Source organism: Podarcis vaucheri (assembly GCF_965113315.1).
Source record: "Podarcis vaucheri genome assembly, chromosome: 2".
Classification (NCBI taxonomy): domain Eukaryota; kingdom Metazoa; phylum Chordata; class Lepidosauria; order Squamata; family Lacertidae; genus Podarcis; species Podarcis vaucheri.
The window spans coordinates 33,464,914-33,482,662 of NC_138760.1; the positions used below are offsets into that span (position 1 = coordinate 33,464,914).

The 17,749-nt window shown below is 43.0% G+C and overlaps 1 protein-coding gene across 2 annotated transcripts in view; it reads right to left on the minus strand.

Moving 5' to 3' along the window:
* The window catches only part of RPTOR (regulatory associated protein of MTOR complex 1), a 327,700-nt gene that overhangs the window by 37,138 nt on the left and 272,813 nt on the right, over nt 1–17,749 (minus strand). For both annotated transcript variants that reach the window (XM_082212377.1, XM_082212376.1), the window contains exons 25-27: nt 4,480–4,585; nt 867–981; nt 403–527 (exon numbers count right to left, since the gene is read on the minus strand). In XM_082212377.1, coding sequence (XP_082068503.1) covers nt 403–527; nt 867–981; nt 4,480–4,585 — 346 coding nt within the window. The remainder of the gene's footprint in view (nt 1–402; nt 528–866; nt 982–4,479; nt 4,586–17,749) is intronic.

Sequence of the window (17,749 nt, forward strand, 5' to 3'; positions counted from 1 at the left end):
GAACAGGCTAGTGCTAGACTGTCCTGATTCCCAAAGCATTTTCTGAACTTGGGGTGAAATGAAGGTGAGGGCAACAGACATGGTAAGAGATAGCTCACAGGAAGATTCTCAAACAGAGAAGCTCCAGTGTGCTTGAAGAGTTTTGTGAGTGACTCAATAAGTTTGTTGGCAGGGTGCACTGAAGACAGTGCAAAATAAAAGGCTACGGAAGTTTTCACTCTTGGTTCAAAAAAATACAACCTTTATTAAAAGGTGGTCCCTTTACTAAAACAGATTAATAAAATAAGGAAGCATGTATAACAATACACCTCTGTGTGACTGAAATGCAAGATGAGGTCCATAGACTGGGCAAAAAACACTTTCTTAGCCCTCCCTTAAAAATATATATCAGGCTATACCCACCTGTAGCAGTCAGGAGCAGAGAACAGTCTTGTCCATTCAGATATTCCATGGCAGTGATCCTTGTGTAGCGTGGGTTCCCATTGTGAAAATAGTCCAGCTTTTCTCCCTTTTCCCAATCCCAAAAACTGGAAAAGGCGGGGGGGGGGGGAACAAATAGGTAAGTTGGATTCAGGTTCCAAGTGGATTTAAGTTCCCAGGATTAAAAAAAATGTTATTCTATACACTGGCTCCAAATCAAATGTATTCCTCCAGCCCACCCACCCCATTTTGAGTATTTAACAACTTTTGATTAATGTCTCTTCATTACACCTCCGGCTTCCGCAGAGAAAATAATAAGGCTGAAATTCTATTAGCAGGGTCTGTAACAAATCCAGGCACAACAAGACGACTGCATGTATGAGGCTTTTGCTTAGCAGCAAGAACAGGGCACCAGCTCAAGGGTGTTTAAAATGCCAGTGCCTTACCAGATGCTGTCCTTGTCAGCCACCGCTATACATGGGGTGAATGGGTGAAACTTGACCACTGACGGCATGCCAGGGTTCCTGTTCAGGAAGATTTGATCATCTAGTCGTGAAATACCTAGGGGGGAAAGAAAGAGAAAAACAACATGAATAGTGGTATCAGGACCTCTCACAATGCCAGCCACCCTGAGCCCTAAGACTGGCAGGGGAGGTCCTATCAGTGGGACTGCCAATATATGCTGCCTGATTGGCATTAAGCCATGAGAAGGCCTTCTCCTGCTAGTGGTTTTCTCTTTGTGGAATGCCCTCCCTTGGGAGGAGCATCTCCCTCATTAGTAACTTTCAGTAAGGACTTAAAAACACTCCTGTTTACCCAACTACCTGATTGCTGAAAGACTGTTCATGGCAACTTTGAAATTATTAAGCTGTGAGGATATGTGATTGTTTTAAGTTTTAAAATATTTTAAATTGCTTATAAATATGTTTTATTTTTATTGTATTGTTTTAGGACTTTGGTGTGTTTTTTGTTTGCTCTGGGTTCCTTTGGGAGGAAGAGCGGGGTAGAAATGTAATAAATATTCATAATCATAAAAAATAAATTCTGATACTCAAGACTACATTGAATGTACATAATTTAGTATTCTACAAAGGAGGTTCTTGAAATATGCTATGCTTGGTCTCCTCAAATTAAAGGAGGGAACCCACCCTGTTTCTGTCCAGGCTATCTTTATTTGTCCTCGGTCCACACAGAAAATGAAAACATCACTCAGCAAGTGCCCAACTGTTGTACTTGATTCCCTCCTGCATTACATGTCTATTTTCTGTGTGAGAGCACAGGGGAAGACTGCCAAGTTGTCTTCACTGTTTGATAGCCTCTCCTGACATTGCATTGCATTCCTGACAAATTGGAGATCTCACAAATCTTTTCAGATTTTGATAGCAGCACTCTAAGGAGGTTAAGACGAGAACAGATTGGATTAAGCAGGCAAAATGTTTGTGCCTCGTTAAATACTTATTGCACTATGCCAATAAAGGCTGAATGGGCAGGTGAAAAAAGAGATACCTTTACAATATAATGTGCAACTACGAAAAGAGCCGAAGTTTCATACTTAAATAGGGCTCAAAGCCCCCAAATATTAATGGCAATTTCACACAAGAACATCATTTTCTGGAGTTCCAGTGTAAAGCAAATCTGACTATATTCTTGTGACAAAATGTTTTTTGCAGGTAAGTGGAGGCAGATTTCCAAAATGGACAGCATCAAAAAAATTCTCCAGTGTTTCCACCACTGCTAAGAGTATGCAAAATAAAATTCTGAAACTGGCATACTTAACTGTTTGCAGAGTTGTATGCATTGTTCCTTTAAAATAAAAATGTAAGGCTCTCTTCTCTGCTGACTCAAGCCTACTAGGTCTCAAAGGACTGAGCTATATGTGAGAGACAGACCATCTCTCTCGACAGATTAATATTTCACACTAATCTTTCCCCAGCTGACATCTGTAGACGGAAAGTCCCCCCAAATTTTCTCATCCCTGGTGAGAGCAATCTTGAGTCACGCTGAAAATGGCAGTATAGGTGAACAGCACAAATTTACTCTTATTCACTGGCCAACCAAGCTGCAGAAAGAGTAGAAATGTCAATTCTAACCACAGCTATGCAAAATTAAGGGGCCACTTCAGCAAGATACAGGGAATTCAAATATCCTCTGTCATTAAACAATAAAGCCCACAGCCTGACTGCTGCCTCGTAAATGAATAAAGAGTTATAAATAAGCAAGATGCGCTTTCAGTACAGTACTGAATATATATGCTGATGAAACGTGAGTCCAATGTATATGAAGGGAAAGAAGCTGTAAGTGTAAAACAGGCCACACATAAAAAAGCATTGCAGAAACATGACAGGATATGAATAAACAATCATTTATGGGGCCCCATAAAACCAAAGGATACAGAAACCCTTTAGGTGCCTTGTGAATGTGAAGGGGATACAGCAGGCTCTTGCAGATCACAAGCTAATTTGCTGAAAACCCCAGCAGTATTAGACACCTATCAAACTCTGACTCTGCTCTTTGGAGAAGGTGAAAATGCTGGCATTTCGCCTGCAACACCATCTCTTGTAAACAAGCTGCCGCATCCATCTAAACTTTACCGGATGGAAGAAAAGCCTGGCTATGTTCAGCAGCATATGTTCAACGTCTTTGAGCAATTCATTTTATCTCGAATATTTTGCTTTTGGTGGGGCATGCCATTTTGATCAGCATAACTGTCCAGAAGCTCTGCTACTAGCATTCAGTGTTAGCAAGCTTCCTCGGTAGGCACATGTTTCACATACGCACCCCCCCACCCCCCACCCCAGAATCCCACCTTTAAGGTAAAGGTAAAGGGACCCCTGACCATTAGGTCCAGTCGTGGCCGACTCTGGGGCTGTGGTGCTCATCTTGCTTTATTGGCTGATGGAGCCAGGATACAGCTTCCGGGTCATGTGGCCAGCATGACTAAGCCACTTCTGGCGAACCAGAGCAGCACACAGAAACGCCGTTTACCTTCCCGTTGGAGTGGTACCTATTTATCTACTTGCACTTTGATGTGCTTTTGAACTGCTAGGTTGGCAGGAGCAGAGACCGAGCAAATGGGTGCTCACCCTGTCGTGGGGATTCGAACTGCCTATAGACAGCGGCGATAGAATTACATGGGCAGATTTAGCTAGTTACTTAAGTTTACACACAGATCTTAATATGGGATAATGATTACTGAGCACAATCAAAATATGCACATGCTTTGAATGTCAGCGGGGAATAGCTCAGCTACAATATGCACATTTCCTGGGTTAGGGAGAATTAGCTAATTAATTCTAACCACTACTAAACTATTGCACCCACGCAACATACGTGTGAAAAGGAGCATGTACACAGGACGCAAGAGGAGATGGGGTTGGAGGGCAAGTGTCCTGCATTAGTCTCACATTAGTCTTCTCCCTCTGTGTCTGTCTGTCTGTCTGTCACTCTCTCTCAGCTCACATTAAAAACCAGACCTCAGTGATGCAAAGTGGAATGAATGTAGTGAAAAGCTGACTTAGGCAAGGACTAAAATACCTATTTAAAACACAGGCACACAAGGATAGGAAGAAGGGGCTACAATTTGCAGGGAAAGAACTTGCCACCCCAGGAAAACAATATAATTGGGGCACACTGAAACTCCTGGGTTAGTCAGGAAACAGTCAGGAGCAGAGAACAGCCTTGTTCATTCAGATATTCCATGGCAGTGATCCTTGTGTAGCTCCTAAATTCCTGGGTTAGGAAACAGTGGGACAACCACAAATCATATTGGCAATATTGGAGCAGAGTGTCTCCCAGACTCTTGTAACTAGCAGCCTGCTGACTCCACATGCATATGCTTTACCCAAGGAGAAAAAGGCTGTCTAACTCTCAAAAGCAAACAACCCCATTACAACAAAACAAGTTGAAGTTGTGAGCAGAAGCTCACACTAAAGAGGTCAACACTGGCCAAACAAATGGTTTATGAACAGTGTTCTTCTTCATGGCCTCATGTAAAGAGTGGATAAGCATTCTTCTTGGTGCCAGGAGATGTATAAAGGTAAGGGAGAAAAAGTTGACCACCTTTTTGGATGATTTTCTGTGCTTGCTTTCGGACTCTGGCATTGCGCAGAAACCGCCACTCCCTTTCTTTGCGGACCTGGCTCTCCAAATCATGTTCTTCTGGAATCTGCCAATAAATAATAATAATAATAATGAATACAACAGGAGAATGGCAAAAAAGGCTTCTTGCGATTCCAAATGCCTGCTAATTTAAACCAGAACAGGGACCCTTCAGCCCATGCAATCTGACCAAAACCAGCAAGGGGCAGATGAGGTTTTTCTGTTCTTATACACTTCATTACCTTCTGAACTGCACATCATCCACCACTGGGCCCCAGGGCTGTCAAGTGATCAAAGCCTCAGTTGTTTCTTTTAACCAATTAAAATAAATATGATAAAATGTCTACACAGGCAATATTTTCAAGAAATCTAATGCAGATAATTTTTCATTGACAAACGACAGGGAATTCAACTGGAATGCACTGCCTGAATGCAGATGTATACATAGATCAATGCAAAAATAATATTGGCACTGAAATCCTCTCACTCGGGACATTTATTTTAAAATGCACATTTTAAGCCCATGGCTGATAAACCGTATCCGTTATTTGACAAATATTCCAAAACCTATTCTTTACTCACTCTTTTGAAAAGGTCTATTTGTTTTTGTCTTGTCTCATTCAGGCTGCAAGTTCTCACAGAAAGCAAATGAATACCCCATTTTCTTAAACAGCAACGTAAATTTATGAAGCTCATATAAATGGCTTGTCACAGCAGATATATTTGAATCTTGTGGCTGCTGTTACGAACCCGCAAGCTCATCCCTAGTACAGGACGATTTTTACACTTGTCTCCAAGGCTTTCTTCTGTTTAGATGGAAGGAGTGCAACTTCTGCATAATTCCTTATGAATAAAAGGCTCCATAAAGTATGTGGCAGGGAAGTGTAAACACAGAAGGTATAATTCAAAATTGGAGACATGTGGAGATCCTGTACTTCTTCCTGTCGAGGGCCTGAGCTGCTAGGGGATCGTAAAGATTCTGCCCCGTTATTTAAGGAAGCAAGCACACTCAATTGCAAGAAGTTGATGCTGCTCATATTTTGGGAATGGCTGCTGAAAACAATTAGGCAGAAGTGTAACGGCATGAAAACATACATATTAAATGTCAAACGTGAGTTGGCTTTCTGTGCAGAGAAAGGTGTACTTTGGATTTTCAGAGCCAGGCCTGCAGTTTTCAAACCAAGCACTCACTCAGCTCAGGTGTTTTGCTTTCATGGCGACATCCTTTGAAATTATTATTCATGCCATGATGAAGACTCTGCTGTTATAAAGCAGTGCTGCTAATCAGTTGGTACTGTAGCCTGAGAGACCAGGCATTGGTTACCACTGAGAAAAGAGGCGTGGTAGCTGTTAAATTTGTTCTAGACCAATAGGAATCCAAGGAAGAACATTTCTTTTAGAAGAAGAAGAGTTTGGATTTGATATCCCGCTTTATCATTACCCAAAGGAGTCTCAAAGCGGCTAACAATCTCCTTTCCCTTCCTCCCCCACAACAAACACTCTGTGAGGTGAGTGGGGCTGAGAGACTTCAGAGAAGTGTGACTAGCCCAAGGTCACCCAGCAGCTGCATGTGGAGGAGCGGGGAAGCGAACCCGGTTCCCCAGATTACGAATCTACCGCTCTTAACCACTACACCACACTGGCTCTCTTAGACTGGTTATCAGAACCCCCCAGTTCACAACAGAAAGAAAGACATATCAATAAAGACTGAAAGGGCACACTTAGTCCCTATCAGTCCAGAAAAAAAGTATGCCAAATCATATTGTCATGCAAAAAGGATTCACAGCAGCCCATCCTCTGGAAACAAATCACAACAAGATTACAAAGCTAGACAGCATTTATTTTATTATTTAAAAAATAACAATTCTCCTTCACTCTCCCCAGTAGTTTCTTTGGCAACAATCCAAGGTTTGTTAGAAGGAACATGAGAAATGAACAGCAATGTACAGCAATAAGCAAACCCAAGATAAAATACATTAAAATATTTTCAAGTGGAGAGATATCCTTTGATAAAAATGTCATTTCAAAGGAATAAATTGGAAGAAGATCTTAAAGGACTCTGTATCAAGAAAAGAAGACAAGGAGCATGTACAGAATCTAAACATTACCAGTTGGCATCTAGAATGGCTTTTGTAGGTATGGATTAGGGAAAGCTGCTTCCCTGTGTAACAGCTCCCATAGAGTTAGTCTGTCCATATCAGAAACTGGCTGCACCTAAGTGCCTTCAGTACATTTGTTGCGTTGGCCTACAATGCCAAATATGTTCGTATGTTCATTTGTTTCACCTTATCTGCTCTACCATGCCAAATTATGGAAAGGAAGAGCTACATGGTTTTCTCTATGTAGTCATATGAGGAAGTATCACATACATAAACAGAAAATAGGTTGCATCCAATGAAGTTGTTCCTTTACTGCAAGGAATTTAGAGCAATTTATGCCGGAAACCAGATGAGGACCAGGGCATTAGCTTCCTGATCACAAGCTTCCATACTGTGCAATGTACTAGAGCAAGCTGATATACTTTGTCACTTTGCAATGAAACTTCTCCTCTCTTAACCCCCCCTCCCTGTGCACCCCCCATATTTATTCTGGCGGTTCCTCAACTTTCTAGGGCAGATTTGGGAGAGGCACAGGAGGGTATGTAGAGAGAGGAGGAGGAGGAGAAGTTCTGCTGCACTAGCAGAACAGGACAGCTTCATTGGGAACAACTCCGTATTTTTGGCCTCATACTCTGGCTGTAGTGGAATGCACTGATGAACAGGACTGACCCACAACATTTTGGCACCCGAGGCTAACCACAAAATGGTGCCCCTATCCCCATCAGGGGAGACGGGTGAGTGAAGATCTGCATCAGGAACAAGGATGGAAGGAAGATCTACATGAATATCTGCTGCCCCTATGGCTCCTGCCACCTGAGACGGTTGCTTTACCCTGCTTCATGGGTAGGCTGGTCCTGCTAGTGAATGATGTTGCTAAAACCAAGGCAGTACTTGGTTCTAGCAACTCGGGAGGGGAATGGAATAAACCATCTACACACAAATGGGAGCAACCTGAGATCAGTACATGTGCAAATGTCTCAATTAGTGGCCAATTATCAGCAAGGGATTAAGAGTGTGATCCGAAATAAGTGATTTAAGAATAACATTAATTCCTTTCCCAGAAATAAGGACTCGCTAGAGTATTTGCATTTTTTTCAGCTTAGGTGACTGGGTTACAAAGGTGGGGCAGGATGGAGTCTTATAAAATTATGCATAGTGTAGAGGAAGTGGAATGAATGATACTCCCTCTCTCATAACACTTCAAATTAGAGGTCATCCGATGAAACTGAAAGGCACAAGATTAAAGATAAACAAAAGAAAGCACCTTCACACCATGCAATTCATAATGGCTTAGATGGCTTTATATGCCTGTTGTCTTTGTCCATGGAGTTTTCTTGGCAGGGATACTGGAGTGGCTTGCCGGTTCCTGCTCCAGGTGGATCACGTTTGGTCAAAACTCTCCACTATGACCTGTCCATCTTGGGTGGCCCTGCACAGCATAGCTCATAGCTTCTCTGAGTTATTCAAGCCCCTTCGCCATAGCTTAGTATACATACTAGTATACATACTTCCATACATACATAGTATACATACTTCTATACATACTAGTAGTGATGTATGGAAGTGAGAGCTGGACCATAAAGAAGGCTGATCGCCGAAGAATTGATGCTTTTGAATTATGCTGCTGGAGGAGACTCTTGAGAGTCCCATGGACTGCAAGAAGATCAAACCTATCCATTCTGAAGGAAATCAGCCCTGAGTGCTCACTGCAAGGACAGATCCTGAAGCTGAGGCTCCAATACTTTGGCCACCTCATGAGAAGAGAAGACTCCCTGGAAAAAACCCTGATGTTGGGAAAGATTGAGGGCACAAGGAGAAGGGGACGACAGAGGACGAGATGGTTGGACAGTGTTCTCGAAGCTACCAGCATGAGTTTGACCAAACTGCAGGAGGCAGTGGAAGGCAGGAGTGCCTGGCGTGCTCTGGTCCATGGGGTAACAAAGAGTCGGACACGACTAAACGACTAAACAACAACAGATGGCTTTAAAAAGACAGGACAAATTCATTGAGTGTTAGGACTATTAATAGCCATTAGTAATGAAATCTACTGCGATCTCTACCTTCCGAGGCAGTAAAGTAAGTGTAAACCAGTTTTTGCTGTTGGGGGGCAATCAGTGGAGGATGGCTGTTGCGCTCATGCCATACTTGTGGGCTTCCCAGATGGAGGATGATAGACTAGATGAACCATTGGCTCAATCCAGCAGGCCTATTCTCACACTACGTTTGTTCTCTCCTTGCAGTCATTTTTTTTTTTACTTTAGAAAAGACTTTCTATAGTAAACAAAAGACAAGCTTCTGTTCTGTTCTATTCACTTCTATGTGGGTCTCCCAGAGGTGTGTGGGTGTATGGAATAGTGTTACATGATTAGGATCATGACACACTACAGATTTCTAACACCTCTTGGCTTCCACTCAGACAGAAACCAATTACAATTCAGAAGTATCCCACTGAGCAGTGCCATGTGAAAGCCAATGAAGTTGTTCTCCGCTTTATCCATATCAAGATGGAAACAGTCAGCAAGGGGTTGTGGAAATAAGGACAGAGGATGGATTTTCTCCTTGCAGCAATAAATAATGTTATAGGGAGATCTCTGCTGGTTTCACAGTGATGAAACAGTTTCCTAAGGGGCTAAATCCTCCATCAGTTGAACAGAGCCAGAGCCACTGTGGAGCTGAGGTGGCAACCTGTGACTATTGAGGCGAGGGTGTGAGTGTATATTTCTGTTCATATGTTGTCTGCATTAAACATAAAAAGATCCTAAAAGTTGCAGTCAGACACAGGGGCAACACCAATACTGCACTTCCCCGACTTTAAACGTTTTCAGAACTCTTGAGGTGGGAGTGGGGCTGGATCTATGATTACCTGAGCATTGCTATTAAGTATCAGTTAAAGCACTACCAGCTAAAGCACTACACTCTTTTCTGAAACAAACCTTGTTCTGCTTTTCCATAAATCGAACACTGACTGATGCCAATGATTTGTAATGCCACCAGTCAGTGCATAGAAGCATAATGCCTATTTCTCAGGGAAAGAATGTTCCCTTCCACACCAAACCTTACAGAAATTAGGTGTACTTGCAGCCCCTTTTGCATGTATTCCTCACAAGAGCATCTACTCGGTCACCCTGCCTGCTGCATGTGTTTCCTAGCAGAGTCTTGGCATAAGGATCTAGGCTCTCTCTCCTATCTACATTTAGTTCACATTTCATGGAATAACCAGGAAAACAGCACAGCTGCAACTGATGGCATATACCAATTTTGCTCCTTGGATATGTGCAGTGCTAGCTTTTGTTTCATAGACACTAATTATTGTTCAGTGTAGCGTTAGGATTTTTTTAAATTTTTTTTTTACTATCTTTGGTGAAGAACACCCTGTAGGATAAAGCATGTGCGGTGTCCATGAAACCTCTGTTAACAGGCTCCCAAATTGACTTTTTATGCAACATGAGCAAAATGCAAAAGATAGTGGTAGGTAGAGAAAGAAGCAAGCATAAAGGTATACTGCACATCCCTTGGATGGGATCTTTAATACTGGATTCTAGAGGTTTTTAAGCAGAAGTTGAATGGCCAAATGCCATGTAAGATCTAGTTGAGATTCCTGGACTAGATGACCCTCAGGGTCTCTTCCAACTCTACAGTTCTATGATTCTATAAGGAATCACAGGTTTTTCCACTGGAAGCACAGGTCTAGAACTCCTCCTAGGAGAAAAGCAGTTTGGGGGATGAAGAGTTATGGGGCAGGGAGCAATGGATGGTGAAAGAGTGATGGACTATTGTTCCCCATAACATTTCATTTTTGAATGCCAGGCTGTAACTTTGGCCAGGTGGCGTTTGGATTCAGAGTTCACCAGTATTGTGTAAAAACTGCCAATACACCTTCCCAAAATTGGATAAGCATTTTCTAATGTTTCCTGAATTAGAGCCAAACCTTTGTGCTGGTATGCTTATATTGATCGTGAGGTCTTGTCATGAACAAGACCTGCCTTTGTGTGTGAGAGAAAGCAAGCAAGTGGGGATGAGCAATTGTGTGGTAGGAGAGAAGAAGAGAGATGGACAGTAGAGTGGAGAAGTAGTGAGTGGACTCATGAGAGATTGTGGGGGTGGTGATGGAAGGGCAAAGAAAGGGGATGGTTGAGGGTGAGGATTGTGCAGGGGAGGGAAAGATGGGCAGAGAGAGTGTGAGGAACAGATTCACCCTTGATTTGGGCTATTTGTGTACATGGGTATTTAAAATCAGCCACATTGTTGGCTGCAGGTTTCTAAGGTGGCAATCCTAAGTACACTTACCTGGGAGCAATCCCCACAGAACAGATGGGGCACACTGCATAGGAGCAGACTGCAGACCAAATTCTATTTCCAATAAAGCAAGTCAAATGATGGGGCAGCCCTATGAGTATGATCTGTGAGATATCAATCCACCTGTTTTATTTCAAACATCTCAGCAAAATTCAGTTCCGGGGGAAATGCTATAACTCTTCAATATTAGTGGTGATGGGGAATATGAGGTAAAAATGAACACGTTATATAGGATCACAGTAATTTTAAAATATGGATGTAATTCTCTTACTACCCAAAACCCTTTTGTATATATATATATATTCCTGTAAACCCTGATGAAAGAAATGGGACATCTATTTCCAGTGGAGCTTGTGGAAGGAAAATTCTTGCTGGAATGTGCCTCATATCTATGGTAGTAAATAGTTATTGCTGGACAAATCTCTCTCTAAAACTGTGTTGTAGTTCTCCATTCAGCAACAAGTAATTATTCAAAGCACTCCAAATATTCTTAAACTTCTGCTTAAAAAAACAACAAACTGAAGTACTCACACTAAAAACACACACCCTGTGTGCACAGAATGATGCATTTTGATTGGCCATCTGGAGTGATTTATTAGATTAATAAGGCACCACTCTGGCGAACAGCTATTCTCAGAAAGTAGATAAATGTTTTTAATAATCATTGGGAGTTAATATATTACCCACTCTGAATGGTAAAATAAAGATAGCATTATCCTAATTCTTTTATTTTTAAAACATCTACGTACTGTTCTCTAGACTTGGAAACAAGCACATAAAAGTCAGTTTGGCCAAAGTAGTTGGACCAACAGCTTGAAGCTAATTAGTAATTAAAGTAGTAACATTTCCAAATGTTTCAATGCCTGTGTACCTATGGGTATCAAGAGAAAATTAATTGCATTTGTGCTGTAGTTGATGAAGTACCAAATGTTTTACTACCTGGCAAATTCTCTTGGTGGTTCAATTAAAAAAACAACAACTGGGGAACTGCAAATCCACCTGTAAAACATGTTGTGATTAAGAAAAAAAATTGCTTGAATATAGAGCCAGTTAGTGTTTTGCTTTGATGACCAATAGGGCTCTTGGGTATACAGAAAAAATATTGACAGAGATCTCAGTAACAGGTTTTATGTTCTTAAAAAAAGGGGGTGGGGTGTTAGCCATTGTTTCTTTATTCCAAAACCCAGGTATAACCTGATACCTGCAGCACCTAGCAGAAACTAATTCAGTCTGTAATTTCAATCTTGGAATAGAAATGAAATGCTGATCACGTGATTAAAACATGCAGTCTAATTTTTGTACTTTTAAATCTTGTTTCCCTTGCCCTCACCTCCCATTTGGATACCACCTAGCCAGATGAAGAGCTAGAACTAAAACTTAGCTCACTAGTTCGTGATATTTTGGCTGGTGCTTATAAATGCTGGTTTTGGAGAAATACATGGATTATTCACATGTCCATTCTGGGCCTCCTGGAGGCACTAAGCGCACACAGGTCTGTTGGGTGTCCGTGTCTTTGTTACTTCACAAAATATTTCTCCCCCAGAAAGCCCAGCAAGAGCTATGTGTGCTCACTACCAACAAGGTAGGTTACTGTAATGAAAAGAAAAGAAGAAGCTGGAATAGAGGACTGAAAATGGGATCAGCTAACAGAGGCCCTCAGGTACATAGCCCCACTTCCGCCCCCCTTTGCTGAACTCTTCTGTACATATCATACCACACAGCTCTGGGATTTGTTGTGTTGAAGCATGAAAATAGAGGGTTTCATACTCACACAACACCCACCTACCCACCATACAACTGTATATGAAGTTTTAGGGCCAGCTTGGGGGGGGGGAAAGCTCTCTCAACCCTGAGCCTATAAAGTACAGCACTATTCAAAATGCACGGCAATATTTTGTTTAGTTGTCCGCTGCCACTTGTTATCTTATTATGCCCTCCTCTGTTCGTTCGTTTTTTAGTAAGTATTTTCTGGAGCAGCAGCAGTGGCTGTTCAGTGCCTTACACTGCTGCACTTTAACATTTTTGAACCCAAGACCGCAGTCACTGATTGCGGACATGAACCAACAGCCTTTGCCGATTTGTGGCTCCACAGAAATTTAGGGGGAAGCTTATCTTGAACCTGGAGGTTCTATATTGCCCTCCATTGATAAGACTCATCCTCCATGAATCTGCCTGTTCAAGTGGTTCTCAAAGCACTGGGAAGGGGGGCACGTTCAGCGGACCAGTTAATACCACCCCCTGACAACTCAAAGTACATACATAATTCTTATTTTAATAACTGTAGTCTTGCCTATCTAATGCGATGAATGTGCCTGCTTCTTGCAAGCAAAGTTATATGAATTCATTGCAAGACATATTTCAGCCTTTTTACATTACCCAGCATGCAAGAAACCTATTGTACTGCCTATAGGGAGACATTTATTTCTGCTCCCTCTTCAGCTGACAGACTGTGCATAAAATACTGTAGCAGAGTAATTTTGGAAGATATACATGTGTACACACACACATACACACACACACACACACACACACACAGGTGCAACACAGGAAGTTGTCATGCCAGTATGAATTGGCATGAATTTCTGGCAACTCATCGCTATGAACACAACCTCTAACTAAGAACCTTACATCCAGAAACTTGTGCTGCTTTGGATGGATGCTCACAATTCAAATTTCAATTGCCTAGTCTAATTCATGAGAACCTTCAGCAAGTCTCCTTAGTTTTGTTCTATAAATGCATCTGTGATGCATGAGGATATGTTATTATGGGGGCGAGAAGGGTGCTTTTTATGTTCTTGTGATTTTAAAATGAGGCCAAAGAATACCAGCCCTTGAGTTTCCTGAGTTCTAATTCAGATTGCATAGACCTGATGAAGGGCTTTGACCTTGTCAGCTGAAAAGTACTCTTCACACTGCTCAACATGATAGGATGCCCATCTAAACATGATAGGATGCCCACTGCTCAACATGATAGGATGCCCATCTAAGCGCCACAAAATGGCCATGTCCTTCCACGAGAACATGTGTGGCACAATCCAGTATGATGCTTCATCCTCAGACACCTTCCCTTTAAAGAGCAGTATGAAGGAGGGCTGTGTTCTTGCCCCAACTCTCTTTGGCATGTTCTTCCCTCTGTTGCTCTTGACAGAAGATGGGGAGGGGGTCTGTTCAATGTGGCATGTCTCCACACCAAGACAAAAGTGTGGCGGGTTCTTATCCGAGAGATGTTGTTTGCAGATGACAAAGACTTGAGGAAGCTCTGCAGAGACTCATCAAATGTTTTTACAAGCCTGCATGGAGTTTGGCCTGACCATTGGCCTGACATCTTGGGCCAGGGTCTTGCTAGCACACCATGCACCAGCATTTCTGACCCCAGGCTTGAGGTGGTAGACAGTTTTGTTTAACTGGGCGCCACCATAACCAGCAACCTTTTCCATTGATGCTTTCCACATGCGCTGTATCAGGAAGAACCGGGGTACCACATGGCAGGACAGTCTCAAAGATGTGTTGTTCCAAGGTTACCTTCCCAGCATGTTCACACTTCTGTCTCAGTGATGTCTACACTAGATTGGTAATGTCCACAGATGAAAGATGGCAGGAACCCCAATTCTATAGGGAATTGGCTTCTGGCACCAGGCCCATTGGTAGACCAACTCTGTGTTGTTCTCTACAGCCACAGCAAGCACTGTAACTCTCTAAGACATATGGATGCCAATGAATTCAGATTGTAGATAAACACCCTGGTGACAAATGGAAACCCTAAAGATGCATGAAATAAAGCAGGGTCAACTCTTGGTCCTAGAAGATTATGTGACTTGCTGACCTCCCTTCTGGATTTTACTTAGCTTTTACTTAAGGCAAAATGTTCCAGTGTTGCTTCAACATTAATACATCTAGAAACAGCAAAGAGAGTGAGACACCAACAGTTCTGCCCTTGCTGTTGAAAAGCAGAGGCTTTAATTACACAGCAAGCAAAAACTGGCATTTTTTTAAAAAGTTTGTTGTTGATGTCCCTCTGGGACAACAGACAGGCAGAATACTTAATCACTGCAACTCTCCCAGGAAGCTCAAGTGGTATCTGGATCAGAGAAAAATTGTTTGTTAACCCTCATGGCACACAAATAAAATATGAACATAACGTTGCTCAACATAGCATGTGAGCTGAAAGATTGTGCTGTATTTGGCCTACATTCTTGTGTTCAAATCTTGAACCCAGCCCAGCCCAGCTCTCTTCTTCAGCCTTCCCACTTCACCTTGTTTGTGTGTAGGTTAGATATAATGTGCAAAATGCACAATGAAGGTTTGGCATTTTCGGTAACAGTCAGAGGCATAGCATTAGCTTGCTCACGGTATTAAATGTAATTCCAGAATCATGAATTCAGCACTGCCTCTTTACTGTGGAGATGAATAGAAGCATGATGAGAGGGGAGGGAGCAAGTTTTTCTTTGAACACAAACCTCTGTAGTAATTAGCAAGGAAAGATACAGAAAACACAGCTGTTTGCAGCAAGTATGCAGACAGCTGCTTTAGAAGCTGTCCTTCCCTGTACCATTGTGATGATTTTGGTGTCATTATTATACATAATTTATATAGCATTGTTTGGCATACAACCCACCTCTCATTCATATTCTGTGAGGCAGGCTGCTATTATTCCTGTTTTTACTAATGGAAATACGGGCTGAAAGGTTGTCATCCAAGGTCCATGGCTGAATGGGACTAGAGCCCTCATTCTCGAGGTCCAGAAAGCAAACTGATTGACTTGCACTGTAAAATAGCTGGGCTCTTTCTCATGAGGTTTTCTTCATTTTTTACTTTGTTTCCTACTTGGTGGGCCATCAAAAATGGCTGGAGAACACTGCCTCCAAATGACTTGTTTACAGGCCAGTTCATCAGAGGGGCTTGCCTACCCTCACTCCTGCAAGCCATCTATCACTTTTACACCTTCTCTGATGCTGCTGCGACATTTCCTCCCTTGCAATCTCTCTCTGTCCTGGTGTCCTCTTACCCCTCGCTGTCCTCCTTGGCATTTTCTGCTGATTATAAAAGGGAAACGGTCCCTTCCAGCTCATCTCCTTTCCAACCCCCCACCCCCATCAATCCACCTGGAAGCTGGCAAGCACAAGGAGCCAAACTGCCTTGTTGTCTTTCCCATACGCATGGTACCAGGATTAGCTGCAGCTCTCTATTGAATGCATAAAGGTAAAGGGACCCCTGACCATTAGGTCCAGTCGTGGCTGACTCTGGGATTGCAATGCTCATCTCGCTTTATTGGCCGAGGGAGCCGGCGTACAGCTTCCAGGTCATATGGCTAGCATGACGAAGCCGCTTCTGGCGAACCAGAGCAGCGCACGGAAACGCCATTTACCTTCCCACCGGAGTGGTACCTATTCATCTACTTGCACTTTGACGTGCTTTCAAACTGCTAGGTTGGCAGGAGCAGGGACCGAGCAACAGGAGCTCATCCCATTGCGGGGATTCAAACCACCAACCTTCTGATCAGCAAGTCTTCAGCTCTGTAGTTTAACCCACAGTGCCACCCGTGTCCCACTGAATGCATACTTGATGGTAAATTTGGCTTACATTTTCTGTGAATTCTGCGGCCTCCTGCCTGGTGTGCTTCCTGCACAGTGGGGCAGCTGTGATAGTGTGGAAAGGACTAGTTTCCTCTGGTGGGTTAGGCTCAGGGGACAGCATATGTGAAGCTTTTGCCTTAGGCTGTGTGGGCTCAGGACCACCAGCCTCAGATTATACGTGCTCCAAACCACCAGCTTTGGGCCCTGTGAGCTCTGAATCACCAGCTTCAAAAACAATGGCTTACGGTGAATGTGTGAGCCCTAAGAGAGGAGATTGCAGCCACTTTGCTCCTCACTGGTCATTCTGCTGCTGCAGCTAAGCCATGGCTTGGTATGTCTACTGAACTTGAGTTTATGGTTTATATCTCTCCAGACTAACCATGAACCAAGGTTTGCCCTGTGGTTTATAGCTCATGGGTTGACTGGGAGAGCTAAACCATGAGTCCAGGTCTGGAAAACACACTATGTCATGCTTAGTTCTGTGCAGCACAGCAGGAAAACAACCAGAGAGGAGCTAAGGGGCCGCAATCTCTCTGGGAGTCTGTGCATTTGCACTAAGCCACATTTTGGCTTATCATTAGGTACAGAGGATGTGCAAGTCATTTTACTTTCTACTTGTATGGTAGAATGGGATCCCATGGTTGTGGAAAGAGATCTGCCATCCTTTATGCTGTGCTGTGTATGTGGAAAGGGAGCCTGCAATCTTGTTGATCCACATATAGGTTCTTGCTGAGGAGATTTCACCCCTCCCATACCCAAGAATCTCCTGATCATCTCCTGATGGTCTCTGCTGACTCTCCAGAGAGGAGGAGGCGTGTCCTGCCTATCTACTTATTCTGCCCAGCAACATCTCTCTCTGTGTGAATGAGAGACAGTCAGTCAGTGTATCGGAGAGAGTGAGAGTGTTGGAGATCCTAGAGATAAGGTTGCTGCTAAGAGCAGCTGCAGACTCTCAGTGTAGCATTGATTTATGCTTAGAATATTCAGCTCTGTATATAGTTTTGTATCATAGTTGTAGTTATAGAATAAAAGGAAGATATTCTACAGAGCTGCTCTCCGAGTGGTTTATACTCTGCAAGACTCTGCAAAACTCTGCTGCGCAACGAATGTATTATTGAGACAATGAATCTGGTGCTCTCAGCTCTAAGCTGTGAGTCCACAGCACTGTGACCTGTTCCTGTGAGAAAGGAGGTCTCTGGCGGTGCTACCCAGCTCGCCTAGCCCAGTCGAGGTTGAGGTGCATGAGTCCAGTCGGCGCACTGG